The 26121-nt window shown below is 32.3% G+C and overlaps 1 protein-coding gene across 2 annotated transcripts; it reads left to right on the top strand.

Moving 5' to 3' along the window:
- The first annotated feature begins 8534 nt into the window (after nucleotides 1–8534).
- LOC105763144 (caffeoylshikimate esterase) lies at nucleotides 8535–16955 on the top strand. 2 transcript variants are annotated; one of them, XM_012581255.2, is made up of 10 exons: nucleotides 8535–8984; nucleotides 9661–9722; nucleotides 9820–10001; nucleotides 10617–10646; nucleotides 11088–11214; nucleotides 11306–11452; nucleotides 15239–15369; nucleotides 15453–15590; nucleotides 15812–15910; nucleotides 16538–16955. In XM_012581255.2, the coding sequence occupies exons 2-10, from the start codon at nucleotides 9677–9679 to the stop codon at nucleotides 16760–16762; spliced, it is 1125 nt and encodes a 374-aa protein (XP_012436709.1). In that variant the 5' UTR covers nucleotides 8535–8984; nucleotides 9661–9676; the 3' UTR covers nucleotides 16763–16955. The 2 variants fall into 2 exon arrangements, with proteins under 2 accessions (XP_012436709.1, XP_052481557.1); XM_052625597.1 differs by having other exon boundaries at nucleotides 8535–8996.
- The last annotated feature ends 9166 nt before the right edge of the window (nucleotides 16956–26121 follow it).

Genomic DNA, 26121 nt, shown 5'->3' with positions numbered 1-26121 from the left:
ATATATGTAACGAAAGTCGCCTTGGTTCTATGTTAACATAATTAATGGACGAAATTGTTCGGAATGCCTTTTGGATATGATAGTAAAATTATGAGCTCATAATTTTATATAATGACATGTAATTATAGAGTAATTAGTATATATATGTGGTCCAAGTGGGAGATTGTTGGAAAATTTGGACATCACATATATAATAAGGGCGATTACATGTTATTATTTACTATCATAATAGGTTAGCCCTAATTAAAAGTGATCTAATTTGGTTATGGTTTATTGGACTTTAATTTTAAATAAATTATGGGTCAAATATGTGTAAATACTCTAGTAACTAATTTCTAATTGATGATGGGCTAATTAGAAATTAGGGCTAATTTGTCAAAGTTATATATATTAGGGTTATGGTCCCCAAATTATACACAAGATAATTTTCTAATATTCCATCCTTAGGAAAGAGAGAGCCACCTTCTCTGGATTATTTGTGTGCTAATTTTGAAGATCAAAACCCCAAGATATGTAGATTTCAAGAAATCAATGAATTCAGGTACGCTTCAGCATCTAGTTTTGTTATTGATTTATTCTTGATGATTTGACATGATAGATCCTGGTTTATTAAGTTTTATTTTAGATTTATTTTACAATCCTAAAATTTTTCCCAAAAATATTCAGCCCTAAGAATGAAATCTTGGACCTCTAAGATCGATTCCTATCTTTGTCAAGAAGTGCCATTGTCGCCCCTAGCATCTCGCCTGTGTAAGATCTCATTTTCTTTCAATTTCTTGATAAATCTTGTCAAATAAAAATATAAATTTCCAAATCTGAAATTTGGGGGATTTTTTAAAATTTAATGGGTATTTTTCCATCTTTTTAATTGATCTCAAAAGTGATTTTAAATCAGCCCCAATTTAGCCACCACAGGTGGTGGTGTGCGTGCCTATGAGTAAAAAAAGGGGGATGTTTTATTTATTTCTTTGTCATCTTTTTCCAGCATATTCTTGAGTTCTTGAAACCCTACTTATCAGCCTTTAAACATGTGTTAATTAGGGAGAATCAATCTTGATCAATCGGCAATTCAAATCTAACAAATTGGGAAGCGTAAGTGTGGTTAATTATAAACTAGTAAATTGTTTCGGTTTGGATATTGGGAAAATTTATTAATTGATAAAATAATGAATTTTAAATTATAGATTAGCTACTTATTTTTTAGTAATTAAGTGTGTTAGGTGCCGATTTAAACGCCCCAAATCAGCAGTAAAGTTGAAAGACGTTCGCGCGTACAATTCGCCTTAAATCAATATAAGAAATCTAACTAGTTTGGATTCAGAAAATTGATGTATTTGTGGTGAATGGATTGAAACCATAAATGGGTGTTTAGGGTTTGTTTAAGAGGTGTATTAATTGAGTTTTATACTAATTTTTAATTTAGGTTCGTTTTAAAATTTATTAGAGAAACCGCAAGATTTGCTAGTGTGCTGCAAAAGAGCATAAAATAAAGTATGGGTCCTAAACTTAATAACTTGATTGGTAATAATAATTATTATGATATAATTGATGATTTAGTTTGCTGATTGGGCTTGGCTTATTAGCTAAGTAATTAAATTTGTTAGTGGTCGAATCGGGTACGTTTCGAGCCCTAACTGTTTGGCATGATAGCTATGTTTCTAGTTTGACTAAATGATTGAGTGATTGACATTATCATGAATGTTTGGTTAATTTGATGAATGATTGGTTGTATGTATAGCATGTTTTTAAATGAAAATAAGGATTATGCATGATGTATTCATACAAGTGATTTGCTCTGAAATTTTCGTAAGACTGCTATGCATGCACACAGAAAAGTTGTGAATGTACATGAAATTGTGATTTGTGAATGATACCATCTTAATGGTAATTTGAAAGTTGGATTATTGATTCCATATTATTGATTCTATATTCTGAAAGTATTCGATAATTAAGGGCGTGCTAAACATGCCAATTTAATGTGAAAGAATTGAATTATGGCTATGTATGAGATTATGTGACATATTGCATATGCATTGGGGTAGGTAATTTTTGTGGTTAACGAAGGAGTTCCGTGGAGTACTATCGGCATATTAAGTCCATACTTATATGTAGTCAATGCATTGCACTTGAAGTACCGAGGGGATTGACGATTTTATCGTATTATATGTTATTCGACAAATTTTCTGCATTTATGATATATGGTGGTTTTTACCACATCGAGTTTTGCTCACATTCGTTGGAGTTTGGCATACGGGTTCTGGGGAACTCGTGGTGTGTAGCGGATGGTTTGGGTAGGAACTCACATGTGCATTATGTCATGATCATGTTACATAAAAATGTTACTATTAATGTTTGATTGTGTTATTTGGTTCCATGAGAAAATGCTTGAGGATTGTATAGACTCACACTGAACTTGTTAAGTTCACCCCATTACATCAACTTCTCAGGTAATGAACAGAATTAGGATCGGATTTGGTATGCGGACGTATGGAGGACTTCAGACTTGTTTTTCACACTATTTTTTTATTTTATTTCTATTTAAAATTTCCTAGCATTATTTGGGTTTTGGATTGTAAAATTATCTAAACTGTGGTTTGAGACTGTTGTCGTTTTAGGGTTTTCATGCATGCATGGTTTTCATATTTGGGATTGAATATTAATTATATGTTGAAATTGGACTGAGCATGTTACTCGGCTAAATTAATAATTTGGGATTTTATTCATTTTGTCGTTGTAAACAAGATAAATAATTTTTTTTCTTCAAAGGCATTGTCGTGTAATGAGTTGTTTTCTAAAAAAACACGCCAGCTCTGCTAACTTGACTTAAAAAAAATTGGTTTAATTAAATGAACATTTTCCCAAGATTAACAAAGGCAACCGCATTTTTTATTAAAAGAGAGTATTTTAGAGGTTTTCAACTATCAATAGAGTAGGTTCGGCAATTATGTGTCCAATGTGACTTTCACGATCTAACCATAATATCTAGGCCGAGTTTGGGAGGTTACAAATTCCAACACATACATTAACATACTTATATTCATATTAACATTAACTTTTCACTAATCCCTTAATCAAGTTAGAATAAGAGGAGTAAGGATATCCAAGGGTACTTACCTCTTGGATGCACATTTTCTTAAAACCAAGCCTTAATCCACTTAAAATCATCCTTACTCAAGCTTGGAAGTCCCATTTCCCATCATTTTCTCATTTATTCATACACCAAAAATTCAACTAATATTAACATATAAGCTTCCAAAGCTTTCTTATACAATAAAACTCAAAACACTAAGCTAGGAGGAGCGGTTGGGTATTGGGTTTAAGAAAAATTTCAAGAAAAAGCATGAAAAATGAAAAAAGAATGAGAGAACCCCTGTGGGAGACGGCTCATCCACTGGAGCAAGAAGAATAGTTGTTCCACTCATCCTTATTCCAATTTAAAATTACAAAATGTGGGCCAAATGCCCAAATCTAAAGTCCAAGTTCATGGTATTACAGATAGTTGCCCACTTTTGATATCCATGATCCAAAAGTCTCAAGGTTTATATCATATATCAAATATACTATCCAATTAATATTTTATTATAAAGTTCTCGAGAAATTATCAAAATGCCCCTTCATGGTAAAATTATCATTTTGTCCTGATGAGTTTTTACACAATTTCTTCACTATAATAAACACTTATCAAATTAAAGTCTCATACTTTACATTTATCTCATAATATTGGTCTATAGGTAAAGAAAATTACATATTCGCCTTTTCTCGACAAAATTTGGAAAATTACAATTTAATCCCTATACTTTTAAATCTTTTCAATTTAGTCTCAAATGTGATTCTCATTATACCAATACATATCCCAACTTATTATTATGTCAATTAATCAATAGTAACTCACATTTTATATTTTGGTCAAATTTCACTTTAGTCAACTTTTTCAAAATTTGCAATTTAGTCCTTTTGCTACATTTTCACTTCCAGCATTTATTTCATCATTTCCATATCAAATATTAACTTTGCTTTTGCAAGAATTCTTTATCTAACTCATGTTCTAAAATTTCTTACAAATTCATTAAATTCAACTTTGGAATAGTGCCATGTGTCCAATCAAAAATTTAGCAAATGAAAGTTTTTTTTTAAAATATAGGCCACAAAGGGCAATTCCATTCATCAAATCAAATAATATCTACAAGTACAAGATCATGAAGCCTTTGGTGGTAATCCACCCCAAACTAGACCTCATCTTCAGAATCTAATCCCATATGACCAAGCGTATCAGTGAACTTATTAGTAGGGGTGTGTATAATTCGGGTAAAACCGAAAAAATTTGATTAACCGACTGAATTCGGATAACCGGTCGGTTAACCGAATTTTTTCGGTCGGAGGTCAGTTAAATTTTTTTATTTTTCGGTTAACTGTTAATTCGGTTCGAAACCGGTCGGTTAACCGAATTTTTTCGGTTTAACCTAAAAAATTAATAAATAAAATTATTCAACCCGACCCAATTACCCAACCCAATAAAACTAAAACTAAAGCCTACCCAATTACGCAACCCAATAAAACTAAAATTAAAAGACTACCCAATTACCAACCTAATTTACTAAAGTCTAAAACTAAAGTCTAAGTATCTAACACTAACAGAAATTACTAAAACCCTAAAACTAAAACAGAACTAATAGCCTGCCTGCCATAACCATTTGGCTGCCATTCTTTTTCCCTAATTTTTCTCCTCTTTTTATCTAATTTTTCTTGTTTTTCTCTGCAACTTTGTCAACCCTCAAGCCTCAACTCCTTGCAACTTTCCAAAAAGATAATAAATCTCCATTTCTGATTTCTCTTCTTTTATTTATTTGTTAAATAAATAACAACTGATTTGTAGATTGGAAAAAATGGAAAACCCTAAGAAAAATATAGTCTTTCATAGTTATAAACAATCCCCCCAAAGAGGTTTACCTCTGCAAATTTGTTAGCTTATAGTTGGCAAATCCAGCAATCCCATTCATTTCCAATATACCCCCATAAATTAATTAATTTTTAAAAAAAAAAGAAATTGAAGAGAAGTTAAAAAGTGGGGGAGACATCAAGGGCATTGCTTGCATTTGCATAGTTTATGATATACAAGAGAAGTCCCTTTGGTTCAAACACAAGCTTCCATGCTTCTCTGAGTTTTTTTTTTTAATCTAAAATCAGTCGTGGAAGTGAATAGCGGTTCTTCATCTCCGATGGAGAAATCAACCACCTTCCTCATTAGAAGATCTATCTACACTTTCCGTCAATACTATCACTACTTCACTGCAACTGCTGCAATCCTTTGCAAATTCAATGTTTGCAATTTCTTATCCACTTTCATATGCAATTTCTTCGTGCTTTTATCTGCAAATTCAACAGCTTTCTATCTTTTGTTTTTTGGGTTCCATTTGTTTAATGGGTTTGGATTCTCATCATCTCCCAATTGGCTCATCTTCATGTCAGCTGCTAGTGCTGTTCTTTATTCCGTAATTCTTGCCAATGCACTTATAATTTGTAACTTAGCATTGGTTTCTTTAGGGATGGAGAAATCAGGTGGGTATTCAGTAATTTTAAGAGCTTGTAACTTAAATTTGCTCTGTTTGTTAAATAACTCAAAATAGTTGAAAAAGAATAATGTTTGCTAACTTTGTTGACTATTATACACATGAATTATCACTTAGATGCCACGTTTATAATTTATGAATTTTTTAAATTTTAAAAATAAAAAAAATAAAAATTACAAAAAAATTCAGTACTTCGGGTAATTTGGGTAATTTTTAACCAAAAATAAAAAGCACATAATTTTCGGTTAATTTGGTTAACCGACCTTATTAACCGAAAAAATTTCGGTTCGATTAATTTTTTTAAAAAAATTCGGTTCGGTTAATGGTTAAAATTTTTGGAAGGTCGGTTAATTTGATTATAACAATTTCGAGTAGGTTAACCGAATGAACACCCCTAATTATTAGACGCTGGACAAGTAAAAGAGTAATCGAAAGCATCAAAGTCTAAAAACATTGTACGAGCCTTCAAAACAACTTGGCCCAATAAAGACAAATCATGCGACACACTAGGAAAACTTATATGATCCAGTAAAAATATTCATAAAGCCCATATCATGAGCGAAAGTAAGACCCATCATCACCGCACGAGCTTCCACCAAATTCTAATCAAAACAGTTAGGGGCTCTCATCGCCATTCCGCCCATAACCAAAGCATCCTCGTCTTGCACTATACATCCAAACCCAACTTTATTTGTGGTAGCATCCCACGAAGCATCAACATTAATTTTTACACGACTTAGGATAGAGGCACACCATCGTTCAGTCTGAAGTTGCCTCAATAAAATAGGCCTATAAATCATATTATGAACACGAAAGTCCTCAAGTGGAAACCACGCAAAATTTAGTGCAATGTTGGGGAGGGGGAGTAAGATGCTCGTTCAAAGCCTCATCATTCCACACAATCAAAAGCTCCCACAAAAACATGCAAAAATTAGCCATGGCAGTCCTGTCCAATTTACGCATAGCAAAATCTAACCAATCAGTACAATAATAAGCATCAAAAGTGAGAATTATGTCATCATACATGCCAACCAAAGAGTTCTCCCTATCAACTCCACACCGACAACAAATAGAATTAAGAGAAGACTTAAAAGTTGATATCTTAGCATGAGTAGGCAGGATTTCATGCCCAACATGCCAAATGAAAAGCTTTACCTTAGGAAGCATAGATAACTTTGAATGTAACACCTTTCACCCATTTGAACTTATGGTATGAAGGAAAGTGCCATCGAAGCACTACTTATCGAAATCTCAAAGTTATTTAAAAATTCATAACTTCATTTTTCTTTTTACAAAATTATTGAATAAAATTTGATATATTTTGAGAATTTTAGAAATAATTTAAAACCATTTAGAACATGTTTGGAAGTAACCGGAGTTATCTGAAACTTAAAGCGAGCCCCCAAAAGCCAAATCAAGTTAAAGTAGTGCAATGGCCTAGGTGTAAGGAAGTTGTATCTGTACCTCTAGAGGGATGTACCGATACAACTCCAATAACATGCTCATTTCAGCTCTTTGGCTCAATTGTTCCAAAACAACTAAGCCAAGTCCCTACACTTGGACCCATAGAATTGAAAATTAATCTGAAAACACTCTAAAACATCCCCAAACACTACTAAAATATATCAATGAGTTTTAAATCATTTTAACTTAATTTATAAACTCATTTAAACTCAAAATACAAGACATACGTATATTCGAAATGAGTAACAGAGTAAAACTTCATTAGGAAACCAAAAGAGATTTAAGTTAAGAATAAAATTTACAAATACAGTTTGAATCTAAGCCTTTAAATGCATGCCAAGGATCTTATAAAATGAAAATAATATAAATACATTACAACCTCAACTTGAAGGGTGATGCGGATTTCGACTTAGGCTTCAAAATTATCAAATGTAGCAGATTACTTATTCTTTTTTTTGTCTGAAATTAAATTAAATTAGATTTTATTTAATTTGGCTTTAATTAATTTTAAATCAATTTTAAATAGATTCTAATTTAGTTTAATTTAATTTTGAAATTTTGACATGAAGTGGGGTGGATATTTGAATGTTGGTTTTGAAAAATAATAATAAGAAATTTGTTGGAAAAAATAAAATTACTTTTTAGAAAATTAAAAAATCAGTGTTAAATAAAAATCATTTTCAGGCTTAATGTTGAAAGATTCTTTTAGAGCTCAAATTAATTATAAAAAAGACTAAATTAAGATTTAATTTTAAGGCCCAAATTAGTTTTAATTTGTTTCTAAAGCCCAAATTAATTTGTTTAATTTAACATCCAAACCTTTTGCTTTTGAAAGCCTAAACTTATTGAAAAGTCCAAAACCATTTTGTAGGCCCAATATATTTTTAATTTTAATTCGAGCACAATTTAATTTGCACCTAATATTAATTATTTTTAATGCTATGAGTCAATTTTTAAATTTGTTTACGTAATTAGAAAAAGTATATTAATAGTGTTAATGGTAACTAATTATTTTTAATGTTATGAGTCAATTTAAGTAATGAATGATAGTTTAAATGTCAACAAAGACGAAAAATAAAAACAAAAGTAAAAGACATGTATGATTGAAAGTGGAATTAGCTTCGGATAAACTACATACATAATCATTTAATTATAACAAAATTTTATTTTAAATATTAAAAGTATTTATAATTTAGATACTCACCTTACTTGATTAGATGATTTTGGTCAAAGTAGAAACGGAAATCTGAAGTAGATATTTTATATCATATATATATATATATAGTTTTAAGTAAGTTTAGATAAACGATGAGATGCAATATATTTAATTTATTTTTTATTTTATATAATAATATTATAATATCTAATCTCATCGCCAATCCTTATTTTTACATTTAACAGAAAGCAATTTTAACTTACCTTTAGTCGCTCTCAATTTGTGTTTTTCTTACAATAAGCTGAACGCAACATCAAAGATCTTTGCAAAAAGGTAAACTGCAACCGCAGTTTCTTGTTGAGTGTTTTCTTCTTCTTCCTTCACGATGGGAGGCTGTACTTCCAAGCCTTAAAAACCCAAAGACAACCACCCAAAATAACTATCCTACCCTGCCTCAGCCACCCAAATCTCCTCCGCCTCTCCTGCCTCCGACCACCCCTTTTCTTCCCACTTACAATCCGAGTCCGGCTCACCCAACCAAACCCAAAACTCCTTCGACGCCGCTGAGGTTTCTTAAGAAATCGTTTCCGTCTCCTTCTCCGGCGAAACACATCCGGGCGGTCTTGAGACGGTGGGAGCGTAGCGGGAATTGCGGAGACGAAGGAGGATGAGGATGGAGTTGAACCGGATAAAAGATTAGGGGTTTTGAAGGAGTTGAGGAGTAAATTGGAAATTGGGGAAGAAGTTGGGTATATTTGTTCTGCTAAGCTCAAGAAAGGAAGTTAAAAGGAGAACAGGTTGCTGTTAAAGTGATTCCCAAGTCCAAGCTAACAAATTTCTTTTTTCTGTATTAAATTTGGGACATTGAAATCAAAGTTATGTGCTTTAAGATAGTGAATATTAGCTGAAATTTCTTTGAAGTAGTCTTGTATGATTCTTGTTTCATTTGCCATGAATGAGGGAATTTACTGTTTTTTGTGTTCAGCTCATTGTATATCAGATTTCTGCTTCCCGCAGATATCAAAATGATCGAAATAGATACTTAAATTGTAAAAATATTTGGATGACAATTTTAATTTTAATAAACAGTGGGAAGAATATTTTAGCACGTACAATGAGAGGGAGATAACGTGGGCACTTTCCTTCCTTTTATAGAACTCAATCACCTTCACCTACCGCCTTTTCCTTCTCTTTGCGAATCTTCCAAGTAATAAATTAATCAGAAAATAGAACAAATAATTTCCTCGTACGATTTTCCTTTATTAAAATCTGACTCTTAAAACAAAATTTTGAAAATTAATTAAATAAACTAAACTAAACTACTGCACTCTAAAAAGAATCTCTCCATTTCAACTTTTGGACTTTTGCTTGCTGACATTTCTTACCTTATCAATTTTTTTGCCCCATTTCCTGGATTTTAGCTATATAATTTAATTTATTTGTTTTTCTTTCTACTTTTTTTTTTCTCAAAAGGAAAAGAAAAGGCCACATGGCTTTGAAATCTTCAAACTTGTTGCGGAGCCATCTTTTTTATGGTACCTCTAGAACCCCCTCCCCTAATTGTTATTACTTTTTTCTATTTATGTAGAGGAATTGGCATCTGAAAAGAGATAGACTTCTGGTTATTGGCAGGGTTTTTGTTGAAGTGGAGAAGAGAAAAAAGCAGAGTAATGGCTAAGCCCCTGAAGTTTAAAGGGGTGGATGAAGAGTTGCAAAAGATTTTGGATGCTAATATGGATGAAGCACCTGCTAGAAGGAGAGCCAGGGAAGCCTTTAAGCATATTCAACTTGGACTTGATCATATTTTGTTCAAGGTCTTTGTTTTTCAACTTCATCCTCCTAATATATATACTTGCCTTCTTTTGGCTACTAAATTTATGTATTGTCTCGGAGTATTAGTTCCTTTTTTCCCCTTTTTTCTTCCAATGGCTCTGGGATGGGTTTCTTTTATCTGGGTTTTCTTTATGCTGTTTAGAGGATTTTTTTTTTTTTGGTATTCAAAAGATTTATATTTCATATATTGATTGTATACAATTCCATGCACTGTTTAGAGGATTTGGTTGAGTTAATATATAGTTAAAGGAATGGCTAGATTAAAAGGAAATTTGGGTTGTAATTAGAATGAGCAGACAATTTCTCAGCATTTGTGTTCAAAGAAATGAATAAGCTGTAAGTAAGATCGTTTGTTGGCATTATTTTATTTTATTTTCTGATTCTTTTTAGTGATAGTTAAAAGGATTCGGTTAAGTTGATTAGTTTGAGAGAACAAAATTAAATTGATGGAAAATTGGATAATTATTAGAATGAATGAACTTATTCTCAATGCGAGAACTCAGTTTTCATATTCTCTTTCTTTTGGTTTGATAAGCCTGGTAGATAATTTTAACGTTTTGAGCGGTTGTTAAATAAATGTTACTTGGTTTTGACAGACACCTCTCGATGGGCTGAAGATGAAGGAGGTACAAGCTTTGGACTTGCACTTTTCCCTTTGATATTAGCTAGGCTTTTGTTCGCTACAGCTCTTATTCTTTTATCTCATTTTGAATGCATAAGAACTTCCGAATCCGAATGAAAAGTTTTGTGTAAAGATCTTGCTATGGTATTAGTTGTAATCTTGTGTTAATATCAATTGAAAGGCCACCAGATTAGCCTTAAGAAAGAATAACCTTCTGTGACTGGAAAGTTTTTTTTCTTTCTAAAGGAAGATTCCTCCATCATAAATATGTCTACGAAGTTGCTTATTCAGATGCTTTTCTTTTCCCTCGTGAACACAATTGATGGAGTTCATACTTAAGTTGTTGTCTACTTTGCCAGCTAAATGTTTTGTTATCTCATGGATTCTTTGAGGTGGTTATAATCTACTTCTTAATCACCTAATATTTTGAAATCTTGAAGTACAGTCATATGAGATGAATTCTAGGGGACTGGAAATTTTCTCAAAAAGTTGGCTTCCACAGACATCTTACCCCAAGGCAATGGTGTTCTTTTGTCATGGTTATGGAGACACTTGCACATTTTTTGCTGAAGGCATGTAGTTTAGAACTAGTAACTAATGGCCTTTTTGCAGTTTTGCGTATTGCTGTAATGGAACCTAATCAACTTTTGACATTGTTAGCAGGGATTGCCAGGAAATTGGCATCATGTGGATATGGAGTTTTTGCAATGGATTACCCTGGATTTGGCCTGTCTGAAGGTCTTCATGGTTATATTCACAGATTTGACTGGCTTGTGGATGATGTGATTGAGCAATACACCAAAATTAAAGGTGTGGTTTCTCTGTCCTAAGCCCTAGTGATATATATATATTTTTTATCTTTTTCTAGAACTTCTCTGGTTGCTACCAGATTTTTCTTAGATAGCCTCTGGTTCCCTAGATAGAAAATTTCATTGATATCCATGTTGAATGAAGCAAAGTAACTTGATATGGGGATTTAGTTTAGCACATTGTGGATTTTTTTTGTTTGTGAGTGCGCATTTGCAAGTTCTTGGCACTATATGATCATTTATGATTTTTGTTCTATGTTGCCATTAATATTTGTGTCATGAATCATCTAATAATAATTAGTACTCCTAGAACTTGGAAAATTATGAAATAATGCTTTGCACATGGTTTATCAATTAAAAGTTTAAGTCCAAAAGATATGCTGACCTTTTGAATATGACAAATGTTGCTCTTCCAATCTCTTCAGTGCGTAAAGTTGGTTGAAATATGTCAGGCATTTGTCAGCATCCTCTACTGATAAAATAACCTGGAGAAAACCCTCACAAATGCTTTTCTTTTCTTTTTAAAATTTTTTGGAACTCCTGGGTTTGACACTCTTGGGATATAGTTTGATATAAGCTGAAGATGCAGAAGGCACTGGCTGTAGTTTCAGCATCCAATGGCGGTGATGTATCACGGCAGAGCACCTTAATGCTTTTCTAAATACTGAAAACAAACTTCTCAATGTGAAGAAAATAATAAAAAACTGACAAGGATGATAGATACTTGAATTGCCACCTGTGCTTTGTTAGTGGATTTGTAGGTGAATTGATTCCTAAAATATTTAAGAACTTTCATGTTGTGGAGAATTGATCTACTGGAATCAATTTTTTCATGTAAACACAGCTACTACAGTCTCCTATATATACACAAAATTTTCCTTACCAATTAGGGAACTTATCAATAACTAGCATTCTAAAAAATTAGAACTCCTATATGATATATACCCTTTATCTAACATACAATCTATTAAAACTCTTAACTCAGCACTTCACTAAACCTCAACCACTCGTACACAAGAATTCAGCAAAACTAAAGCGCACACACACACTATCACATTATCCAACTCAAGCTGGTGAATGGATATCCTCCATTCCGAGCTTGTTGGCAATCAATCAATGTCTTGAAACAATTAGTTCATAGCCCTTAGTAAGTATAAGTATATCTGCTAATTGATCCTTTGTTGAAACAAATGGGGTACAAATAAGTCCACTGTCGAGTTTCTCCTTGATAAATATCTATCTACTGCAGCATGCTTGGTTCTATCATGTTGCATTGGGTTATGTGCAATGTTGATTGCTTATTTATTGTCACAGAACAACCGTATTGAACCTTCTCTTCTTATTTTCATATCAAGAATTATTTTCAACCAAAGTAATTCACATATTCCAAGTGTCATTTACCTGGATTCTGACTCCACACTTGACCTTGCCGCTCCAGTTTGCTTTTTACTCCTCCAAGTCACTAGATTGCCACTTTGGAATGTACAATAGCTTGAAGTTGGTCTCGTGTCAACTAATGGTCTGACGTAGTCTCCGTCAATATAAGCTTCTAGAGATATGCCTCCTCCTTTATTGAACAAGATTCCTTTTCCAGGATTACGTTTTAAATACTGCATCTTGATAGGATTGTGCATACGTTGGCTGACTACACTCATAGCAAATGCAATGCTGGGTCTTGTATGTGCCAAATAGATTAATGTTATGACAAGTTTTTGGTAAGACCTTTTATCTACAATAGAATCCTTTGAAGCATCACATAGTCTATGATTGAATTCAATTGGTGTATCATTCGGCTTCCAGCCCAACATCCCTGTTTCGTTCAATAAATCAAGCATATACTAATTAAAAAAAATCCCTGCTTTGAATTTGCTTCTTAAATACCAAGGATTCAGTTTCCCAACTTCTTTGATGTCAAATTCTTTCAGTAAGCACCCTTTTAAATTTTGCATCTCCTCTGTATCATTACCAGTTATGATAATATCATCCACATATACCAACAACATTGTCACTCCCCATGTCTTCGAATGCCCCTCAAACAAAATGTGGTCTCTTTGGCTTTTTTTATATCCCAAGGTAATCATTACATTTCTAAATCTTTCAAACCAAGCCCTTGATGACTGTTTAAGTCTAAAGAGGGTGTTCTTCAACTTAAAAACCAGGCCTTTGGATTCAAAACCAGGAGGAACCTCATGTAAATTTCTTCTTTTAATCGCCTTGAAGAAATGAATTTTTTACATCAAACTGTTGTAAATTCCATCGCAGGTTCTGATTCCTTTTGTAAGGGTAATGGATAGATCATTAACATTTGGTTGCTCTGGTTCGCTATCAATGGGTTGATTAATATTAGCTGGTGATATGGTGTTTTCTATAGGCATGGAAGTTGTTTTCGAGTTTTGATCAATGTTGATGGCAATATGGTATTTTCTATGGGTGTGGGAGCTGTTTCTAGGTTTTGAAGAGTTGCTCAAATAGGAGATTGTACCTACACAGGTTGAGAGATAGGTATTTCCCTTCGAGAATGAGTTTGCAGTGGTCAAGTATTATCTAGTTTCCCCTTATCTTTCATCATTCCACCTAACCTTGGTGACTTAATTAGTGACATTGACTCGAGCACAAACGAAGCACCTAAAACTGACTCAGCAGAAATTCACTCAACAAAAGTTGGGGTTTGATTGGTAGTAGGAGTTTCGACTAAGACTAGTGGTTGACTAGGAAAATCAGGAACAGATAGATCCTTTGCTTTATCTTCGAAGTCTCCCCCTGAAGATATGAATGTTTCAAAAAGGACTCATTTCATTAAAAGTCACATCAATTGAAACGAAGATTTTCATAGTAGGAGGGTGAAAACATTTGTACCATTTTTGCATGGAAAAATATCCAATAAAGACACACAGAAGAGCATGTGAATCAGGTTTTCCCCTATTGTGAGAATGAACATGAACAAAAGCGATACTCCCAAAAACTCAAGGAGTAAGATTGGTGAATGAGCTGAAATTTGGAGATATTTTTGTGAGCGTGTCTATTGGTTTTCTGAAATCAAGGATTTTTGTTGGAACTATATTAATGAGATAGGCAACAGTTAAGACTGCCCCTCCGTAGTAGTGTTTAGGGGCAGTTCACCAAAGCTATAACACTCACACACACTATCACATTATCTGACACATGTTCTCTCACATTTTGCTATTTGTAATCTGTATAAGTTGCTTGATCAAAAGTCATATTCAGGTGAAAATTGCACCCACATTTTTGTTCTTACTTCTCTAGTCTCATATCAAGTAGAAGAAACTTGCACTTTCACGTTCTGTCTTTCGATCTTTTCCATTCTGTCCTCTCATTTCACTTTAATTGTGCATGCAAGAATACAATTGATTCTTTTCTCGAAAGAAGATGCCACAGGGAGCTTGTGACTTAGCTGGTAGAAATATTAATTTCAAGCATTCTGTTGTCCTTTCTACTCTATCAAGTAGAACAACATTCCACTTTCAGCCTTCCTTGAAAGTTGAATTCGAAAATCTTTTATTATCTTTGCAAACATCATTGTTGTTATCAATATCTGCCATCATATCTGTAAAAGGTGAACTGGGATGATTTGTTTGCTTTTAGTTCTCCTGTTGTGTTACTCATAAATACAAAAGAATCTTCAGTTCTTCTATGTTCTCTTGCAAGTTCATTTTTCTTTGTAAGGTTTTCCATCAATGATGTTCTGTTCGTAATTTTATTTGAAGGAAGACTTGCAACCTTTGTTATACTTGATTACTGAACTGCTCTTGATTGAATTCGATTACAGAGAATCCTGAGTTTCAGACTCTTCCATGCTTCCTCTTTGGTGAGTCCTTGGGTGGAGCTGTAGCTCTAAAGATGCACTTAAAACAACCTAATGCCTGGAGTGGTGCCTGTCTTGTTGCTCCTATGTGCAAAGTAAATTTCCAAGCTGAAACATTTTACGGACTTTGTTTACACTTTTTTTCTTTTATCTCTATTGATCGGAGTACTTCATTTAGATCGCAGATGACATGGTTCCACCCTGGATACTGAAGCAAATTCTGATCGGTGTAGCTAATATTCTTCCAAAACAGAAGTTAGTCCCACAGAAGGATTTGGCAGAGGCGGCATTTAGAGACATTAAAAAGAGAGAACTGGTTCGTTTCTACGGCTCATTTGAATGATTTGATGTATGGTAAATGTTTATGGTAAATATTATCGATGTCCTCTGGGATGCTTAAGTGCAAAACTGTGGCATTTTTATGGAGTTAGTTATGCCTATGATGTAATCATTCATCTCTCTGCGTCACGAATTTGCTTGAATGAATAAGCAAAACTTCTATTATAGATATTTACTTTCATTTTTCTGCCTATGTAGACACCCTATAATGTTATTGCTTACAAAGACAAGCCACGCTTACGGACTGCGCTGGAGATGTTGAGAACGACAGCCGAAATAGAACAAAATTTGGAGAAGGTCCAGTTTCCTTATCCTTATCGCTCTAATAAATTTTGTTATTTATGTTTTCAAAATGATATTTGAACCAACTATTCTTTTTGTTGCTCTCTTTTGGCCTGTTACTCTTCTACTTTGTACTTGGAGAAATATGTATGTTTGCGTCTATTTGGTATTGTGCCTGGATTTAAATTTCTCTAGACCTATATAACGTGTAATGTTTGATTAAAACCAACCCATGCTTTACCATACTGTCTGCAACAATCCCCAAACTTGTTTTTTAAGTTGGATAAGCGAAATGTTATCAAAACGTTGCGAGAACCTTTTAGCGCAGATCTGAGGGACTGAATTTTTTTCTTTTACACCTTGGAAGAAAAGTCATGCATGTTGCTTAGGACACATGATAGGGGCACTGTCTCACTTACCCTTCTTCGATTATCATACCACTAGCAAATATTCCAGGAGTGCCATCATAAATCATATAGTTTAGTTCTTTTTTGGTGTTATGAGATCCTATATCACGCAATTTCTATTCCTAAATGAAGTTAACAAAGCATTTGCTTTTTCTTTAATAAATTTGGTATCTTATTAAGCTTGGAATATGTTATAAACCCAGTTTTGATTCTGGGTTCGAATTTATGATTTCAGGTTTCGCTTCCAATATTAATCTTGCATGGCGAGAACGATATCGTTACGGACCCAGCTGTCAGCAAAGCATTGTATGAAAAAGCAAGCAGCTCAGACAAGAACATTATTATATACAAGGATGCTGGCCATTCTCTTCTTGAAGGTGAACCAGATGATATGATTAACAGAGTTTTTAGTGACATAATTTCTTGGCTGGATGAACATAGCAGTAATACTGCAGGCTAATCGCAATCTCTCTTATTTAATTTCATTTATAAATAATAAATGGAACTAAGATACAATGTTATGATTAAATTGGAATAAGGATCCACTGCAGTGCCATAGAATTGTGTAAATTAAGGAATTTAAATTGATTTGTGGGATATTTTATTGTTCATAAACCAATTAAATGACTACTATTTCACCATTGATGCTTGAATGGCAGCATTTTCCGTAATTTGGTAAGTACAATTCTTTTTGCTAATTTAATGATGGAGATTAAATTTAAAATTCATAAGCAAATTTTGATTGATTAATATGGGGTAAATATACACATAAATGTCGAATAAATATGACCGATTGTATGTGTAACATAAAAGATCAAATGGCAACGTTGATGAAGTGTGAAAATCAATTATGTTAAGAATACTTTCGCCCGATGATTTTTATTATACATGAATTGATGATACATTTGATTAATGTATTTAGTAATATTGTAAATTGTTTCATGAGAAATAATATTAATGTGTTCAAATCTATGCTAAAATTTAATTTTTTAGAGTCGTTAAATTTTAAATTTAAATCATATTATTAATTTAATAATATTAACTAAGTAATTACAGTTGTTCATGGGTCAAGTTATACATGGTCAAATTTTTTAAAAAAAAATCATGCCCAAATCGAAATTTGATCAAACCCGATAGCTTATTTTACTATTCATATACTAATAAAAGATTAAAAATTATATATTTATATTAATATTTACATATTTTATAATTAAATTTAATAACAAAAATTACCATTTGAGTTGGGATTATTTGAGATAAAAAAAAAGAAACTCATTGCCCAGGCCATGCTTAATCTATTGTCACAGGTCACGGATCAAAGTCTATAATGAATGTATACAGAACGTCTCATGGAGATAAATTGATGAAATGAGACTCATTTGACCCATTTGAATTGATCTGATTCGTGAAACACATGGAGAAGCTCATCTACTTGAAGCCTTGGTGACCTAGTGGAATACTCTGATAAAACTAGAGTTACCATGGTGAATATTGTAAATCCTAAGGGATGAGATTGTATAGAGTTTAAATACTTTAAGATCATCATCTTGTAGATAGTCTTTAATCTTGATGTTGATAATTTAAACTGTACCGTTGGACTTGGGAGAGCTCAACTATAAATAGAGGCATTCCCCCTCATTTGTAATCATATAATTCATAGTGATTGAATATATTTGAGAGCATTTACTCAAACACATTGTGTGCATTACTTTCTTATGGTTTGTTCAGTTCTTTCATTGCTTCTTCGCTTTGAGTTTGTTTTCACTTTATTTCGGTGCCTTAGAGAATTTTATTTGTGAATTCTCATTTGACGCTAAGGAATCACCTAAGGCTGCGCGGTTTGAGAGACTAAAGTTCTAGCCCTCTAACAGTTGGTATACGAGCTAAGGTTTGAAGGCTTCAATCAAGATGACGAAAGGAGTAGACGATCAGATTTAGCCTAAGGAGGCCCATAGTGGGGTAGGAAAGCTAGTAGATCAACAGATATGATGTCGGCTTTGGAGAGTCGAGTAGTCAATCTCGAGGAATCCATGGGTGAAGTAAAGAGAACACTTGAAGTAGTTGAGGGATGCACTGATGAGCTGGACCCGATGAAATAACAACTCAAGGAATATGTGGTGGAGGCCCTTAGTTCCAATATGGACATGCTGCAAACGCTCCTTAATACCATTGTGGGTAAACTAATGAAAAACAATGAGACTCTCAAAGTTGGGATGATAGTTATGAAGGAAGAAAATGAAGTCGTTGTGACAGCTTTGAACACAAAAATTGAAGAGCTCGAGGGAGAGCTCGTTGTATGCCGAGTTGTTGTGGTTAAAGGGGTGTTGGGAGCGATATAGGGCCATAAGATTGATGTCCCCAAATCGAAAAATTTTAAGGGGGAAAGGTTCGCAAGGGATGAGAATAATTTCTTTTGAGAAATGGAGTAATACTTTCATGTTGTGGGCATCAAGGATGATGATGCTAAGGTAAATATCGCTTCTATGTATTTTACTGATGTTGTTTTTTTATGGTGGTGTCGTAGGTTCTTAGATGAAAAGCGAGGTGAGACTGAAATTGAGACTTGGGAGGAGTTCCAGAAAAAGCTCAATGAGTAGTTTTACCTACAGTATGCCGAGAAAGAGGCTCGGGTTATGTTTTTTCGGTTCTCACAACAATACATAATTAAGGATTATGTGAAGGAGTTCAGTGAACTAATGCTCCAAATCATGGATCTGAGTTAGAATGAGACATTTTTCTTTTTCATGGATGGGTTGAAGCTGTGAGTTAAATGGGAATTGGAACATTAAGGGGTCCAAGTATTGTCCAAAGCCATGATCGCGACAGTGTCCTTAATCGAGCTTGTTTCGAGGAAAGACAAGTTCAAGTCTTCCAAGCCCAAAGAGAAGGGAAATGGTGGGGGAGATGAAGAAGGACATGTTGAGAATAACATTAGTAATGGTGGCAATGGGAAACCACAGAATGGGAAGCCCACTAGCAAACCGAAAGAGAATAAGAGCGAGATACAATGCTTCTTATGTTGTGGTCCACATAGGGTGCGAGACTGCCTACAGTGATCCAAGTTCACTACGACCAACAAAGAAGAGGAAGTAGAGCTCGAGAAGGATAGACTATTAAAGCTTGGGTCAACGATACTCAATTATGCTAAAGTAAAGAGGGATTATAGGTAGAAAGGGTTAATGTTTGTAGACATCAACATCGCAGGCCAAAAGAGAAGTGCTCTTGTTGATACAAGGGCATCTAATTTGTTTATGTTAGAAGAACATTTTCTTGGTAGATCAGAGTGCTACGAAGGTCACCTTGGAAATGTCAGAGGAGCAGCAAATTGATGTGAATCTTGTTGAATTACCAATGAGGCTACCTCATATGAGAGAGGTGGGTTGTGCATCAAACTTTGTGGATAAAGTGGTGAAGCAAACTGGATAGTCAAATCGAGTAAATGCGACGAGGGACGTATATCTAACCACTTTCCTAGTGTTTTAAATTATGACTTACCATTGGCTTGGCAAAGATATAAGGTCCCTTTTAGAGTTCTGGAGTGGGTAAGCCAATGGGCTTACAAACTAGAGTTGACGATAATACTTAAGGTTAACCTATTGTTCAATGTAGGCATGCCAAACCCTATTTGTGAATATCAAAGGGATCCAATCAAGACAATTCACAATAGGGGCAAGTAAGAGCGGTGGGCTCTTGTGAACGAGATACACAAAGGAGAGAAACAATTCGAGTTAGATGACGACAAAGACATAAGTCGAGGAAAATGTTTCGAGGGGTAGAACTAGCCAATAGAGAGAATGGTTGGGAATTAGTCGAGGCATCATGATAGTTCCGAGATGAGTTAGAACAATGTCATTCCGTGGATCAAAGCCCGTGACGGATGCATACAGAATGTCCTATGGAGGTCAATTGATGAAATAGTGATCATTTGACCTACTTGAATTAGCCCGATTCGTGGAACACATAGAGAAGCCTATCTACTTCAAGCCTTGGTAGCCCAATGGAACGCTCCAGTAAAACTAAAGTTACCATGGTGAACATTGTAAATCCTAAGGGATAAGACTGTATAGGGTTTAAATCCCTTAGTATTCTCATATTGTAGATAGGCTTTAATCTTGGTCATCAATGTAATTTAAATTGTATCGTTGGATTTGGGGGAGCTAAACTATAAATAGAGGCGTTCCCCCTCATTTGTAATCATACCATTCATAGTGGTTGAATATATTTAAGAGCATTTACTCAAACACCTTATGTAAATTACTTTCTTGTGTCTTTTTCAATTCTTTCGTTGCTTCTTCGCTTTGAGTTTGCTTCCGCTTTATTTTGGTGCCTTGGAAAATTTCCTTTGTGAATTCTCATTTTCGAGAGGAAGGTTGACTTACGCAAATTTGATGCTAAAAGATCACCTAAGATTGTACGGTTTGGGAGACTAAAGTTTTAGCCTTACGACACTAGCTCCATCAAGCCACCCGACCCATAGGCAATATACATGATATAAAAACCAACAATTAAAGTAACAATAAATGAGTCATTCTATTATTAAGTGAATTAATTGAGCCTGTGTACTATATAATTACAGGGAATTGTCAGATAGTTGTACTTACTTTTAAATTATACAATTAGTAAAAATATTTATAGTCCACAAATTTTAAACCAATTGTTAGACTTAAAGCTTTGTACATATCCGTCCCATTTTGATAATTTTGCTTACGTCTTATACAAAAATTTCCCATATACACATATTTGAAAATTTAAACAACATGCATGTAAATTTCAAATTTCTGCTGAAAAGAAAATCCAATCATATATCATATATATATATAACCAAAATGGATTTTTTAAACTTAACTATTAATTGAATATTTTAATCATAATTATTCTACAACTAATTATAAAAAAATAAATTCATATGAATTCTAAGTAATCAAGAGTAAAACAATAACTATATTTTAATTAATCTGATTATTGTCCAAAATGGAGATTTAAGGTGTTGATGGGTTAAAGCAATAAGAATGCATTACGATTATAATTTGTCCATTGAATAAATAACTTTTATCTTTCTATGTAGTTAACAAAAACAATAACTTGAACTAAAATATGAAAAGCAAAAGATAACATAATTATTTTGCATCTTTTACCCTTTTAACTTTTAAAACCAATCTCATACCTGCAAATCAAATACATATAAACCCTAATACCAAAATCTTCAATTGAAATACAAAATGTAAAAGAAAATAAAGACTAACCTAAAAAAATACTAACAGGTCCCTACTATTAACCTAATAATTTTCAACTTTTCTATTCTAAAAACTAATTAAAATCTATCCTTTCACTACTTAACCACCTTCAATAGTTGATATAAAGCGGTATTTATAGTTCAAAATATAATATCCTTGATACCAATCTCAGTTAAGGCATGCTAAACCAACATTTTCACAAATTACCTTTCAAAATCTCAACAGATTTAACTGTTATAGACTTAAGGTCACGTCACTGCTACTCAAAAAAGCTCTGAATCACCCTTGAATTTTTTTTTATGATATTCAATATAAATTTTATGAAATAGTTTAATTTAATTTGAAAATAAACTTTCAAGATAATTATATTTTATTATCAAATTAATTCCTCTAATTAATCCTAAATAATAATTGATTTCTCTAGAATTAATCTCACATAGAGAGTAAAAATCCTTTTAAATGAATAACTTTTAAGGATTTTTCACATTTAGTACCTATACTTTAATAAAATGTCAAATGTGGTCCTTGCACTTTTATAAAGCGTCTAATGTGGTACTTGTACTTTAAAAATGTCCAATGTGGTACTTATACTTTGAAAATGTTCAATATGATACCTAAGCTATCAATCATGTATTAATATGATACACAGAGTTCACACCCTTAGTAAAATGTTAAATCAACCAATGAAAATTCAACATGTGGATTTCTTCCTAATAATCAATTCCTTGTGGATAATATAACATAATGCAAAAAGATAAATAAAACAAAAATTAAAATGGAATTAAATTAAATTTGAAAAAAACAAATAATTAAACCTAAACAACATAAGTTTAATTTTTTTAAAAAAACATCAATTTTAACTCAAAATTTCTTCAATTTTTAAAACCCTAATATTTCCAAAATTTATACAAGCTAAAATTTCTCAAAATTTATGTCTCTTGCTTGACTTTTTGAGCTTGAATGGGAGATTGAATAACTTAATTTTGACTACCAATTAAATTTTTGTTTTATTTATCTTTTCACATAATATTATATTATCCATATGAAATTGATGATTTGGAAAAAATCCATGTGTTGAATTTTCATTGGTTGGTTTAACATTTACTATATATGTGTTAACTCCAAGTACCATAATAATACAGGTTAATAGTTCATGTACCACATTGAACATTTTCAAAGTATAATTACTACATTGGACATTTTATGAAACTACATGTACCAAAAATACACAAATTGATAGTTCATGTACCACATTGGACATTTTCAAAGTATAGGTACCATATTAGACATTTTATGAAAGTACAAGTACCAAATAATACATAAATTGATAGTTCAAGTATCACATTGGACATTTTATAAATGTATAGGTACCAAATGTGACATTATCCTATTTTTAAAAATATATTTTGAAAGAAAATAAATTAAAAAGAAAAAATATTAATTATTTTACTTAAAATAATTATATCTTGAAAGAAAATAAATTTAAAACTTTAAATTAAAAAATTTATTTGAAGTGAATAATAATATTTAGTGGTAGTTATTTACTAAAAGTTAAAAACACACGAGAAATTATATTTTGGACCCTTCCCACCACATTATTTATGATCCCTTTCCAATTATTTAATGACATTTCAATAATATTTTCCAAGTTATTGACACATAACTTTAATATTTTTTTTACCTTGAACTCAAAATCTCGAACCCCAAACCCTAAATCATGATCATAAACCATACTCTTAAACTCTAAATCTAAACATGAACCCTAAACTCAAACAATAAACCTTAAACCCGAACTTAAACCTTAAATCTCGAACATCAAACCCTAAACCTAAATTTTGGGTTTAGGTTTGAGTTCGGGATTCAAGGTTTATGTATAGCGTTCAAGGTTCGAGTTCAAGGTTTAAGATTGAGTTTTAGGTTCAGAGTTTAGGGTTTAAGATTTGGAGTTTAGGATTTTGGATTCGGGGTTCATAGTTTAAGGTAAAAATTACCAAAATTTAAGTGTCAATAAAATGAAAAAAAATTATTGAAATATCATTAAAAAATTAAAAAAAATCATAAATAATGTGGTGTGAAGAGTTCAGAAAATAATCTCTTCCTATTTAATTTATTATTGTTAATTTGGTTTTCTGTAATCTGCTTTACAGAGCTAATATTTTTAACTCATGCCATTAAACCATGTTTGTCCTTTTGTAGTATTGCGAGAATTTGTCTCACCCATAATTTGTGTTAAAAATATTATATATTAATTTTACATTTAAAAAACAATATTTCATATATAAATTTTACGTTTTGAGAAATAATAACATTAGGAAAAAGAATAGATGATTTTTAGGAGTTAAATAAATAATAATGAATAATGAGTAGTTTATTTTTCTGATGTGAATGTGGTTTTTAAGAACTCTTAACATTTTAAGAAAATTATTATTCGAGGTGATATTTCAATGTGACTTAGCTGCTATTTTTTTTTTGGAATTAATGTTATTTTGCTTTTGATTTATAAAGTATTCCTTTGTTAGGTAAAATTACATTAAATTAAGATACGAGATATCCTTTTAGAGAGTCTTCCATAATAATCATGCTTTCTTCTCTCAAAGGTCATTTTAGCTATGCAATCGTGTCCTTGTTGCTATCTCTAGGCACATACTATATAAGCCAATTCCTCACCTTCATCAACAGCTGTTGAATACGCCTGATTAATGCAGAATTCGAAGATACCTTGTTGAACATTTGAATAGCCTTCACAGCTTTCATACTATCAGTTTGAATCAATACTTTATCAAACCTCCTACTCAGCAAAGCATTCAAACCATCTGAGATTCCCCAAAATTCAACATCGAATATTGAGCAATTTCTCAAGCACCTGTTATAGCCTAAAATCCATTTTTCTCTCTAATCTCTTAAGACTCCACCTTAAGCAGCAGAACCATATTATATTCCACATTTACAGCACCATCAACATTTAATTGAACCCAACTAAAGTAACAATATTTTTTTTAATTAGGGGTGTTTTTGATAATTTCTCCAATTAAATTTTAATGTTCGGTTAACTCCACCAAACCAATCAAAGATTTTATTATTAATATTGATAAATATCTATAACTTGATAAAAGACAATTCAAAATATGTACTATTATTTTATGAAAGAAACATATCATAAAAAGAAGTTGAGGTTCAAAAGGAAGTATCGAAGGTTCTTATCCAAAAGTGTTCAATGTTACGAAAGAAAATCAAGCAACAACGTAACTACACAAGGGGTAATAGAGTTTAAATCTTATTATCATCCTCTTTTTTAACTTATAATATATATATATATATATATATAAAATGAAAATCAAATTTAGTTGTCCGATTCAATCTAAAATTGATAATAGCCGTTGAATCTTAGTCCAATTGGCATAGGTATTGTTGTCAATATAGGAAGATGTGAGTTTGAGTACGCTGAAGCGTATTATCTTCTTATTATGGGTTGAGGATGGACTATAGGTAAATCTAAGTAATATCATAAAAAAAAATATGATCAGAATCTATAATGAGATTGTTAAAAAAATCAATTAATGATAAATAGAGAGATGCAAAATGAATTTAAGATGTTAAAAAATTTGGAAGGAAACATATGTAAGGTAACACTGTATTTTAAGGTGTCCACACAAGTTAACGTGTCGCATGGAGACATAATAGCTTATCAAATGGTAAACTTGAAAAAAAAAAGAGATAAGATTAACATGCTACAACAATAAAATTAGATTTTTAATATTAAAGGTGTGCTTGGTTGAGTGGAAAGTGGAAAGAAAATAAATTTTAGAGTTTACTTTGTAAGGAAGAAAAGTGAGAGGGAAGAAAATAGGAGAGATGATAATTTTCTATTGTAATGCATAAAAACCTATCCTTCCAAATTGGAATGATGAGAGGAGATAAAATATGTGAGGTGAGTGTGTCAGTTCAAAATTATACATTTTTCAAATGTTTTATCTTCGTTTTTTTTTTTCAACTCTATCAAGTAACGGATGTAAAGAAAATAACTTTTTCTTTCAAATTTTTCATCTTTCCTATCAAGCACACCTATAGAAAAAAGTTATATTTTCGAATGATGAAATGAGAGAAAATGTGAGAGGGGTATATGATAGTTTAAAATTATGCATTTTTCAAATGTTTTATTTTTTTGTCCTTTCATTTTTCAACTCTATCAAGCAATGGATGATAAGAAAATTACTTTTTTATTTCCATTTTTCCTACCAAGCGCACTTATGGTAAGAAAAATCATATTTTTGGTCTTCTTATTTTTCTAACCCTTCAATTTTTCATCTTGGCAATTTTCTTTCCACTCTACCAAGCAATGCCTAAGGATGTGCTTGGTTGAGGATAAAAGTGAAAAGATGGAAGGAGGGAGTAGAAAAGGGGAAAGAAAATAAATTGTAAGTAAAATTAGTATGGAAGAAAAGTAAGAGGAAAGAAAATAAAAGAGATGATCATTTCCTATCTTAATGCATAAAACTAATCATTTCAAATTAGAATGATTAGAGGATAGAAAATAAAGAAATGTAGGTTAGTTCTAAAGTATACATTCTTGAAAGTTTCATTTTCT

The sequence above is a fragment of the Gossypium raimondii genome, chromosome 12, assembly GCF_025698545.1.
Source record: "Gossypium raimondii isolate GPD5lz chromosome 12, ASM2569854v1, whole genome shotgun sequence".
NCBI classification, from domain to species: domain Eukaryota; kingdom Viridiplantae; phylum Streptophyta; class Magnoliopsida; order Malvales; family Malvaceae; genus Gossypium; species Gossypium raimondii.
The sequence above is the reverse complement of the archived record's forward strand: the minus strand, read 5'-3'. Positions and strand labels throughout refer to the sequence as shown.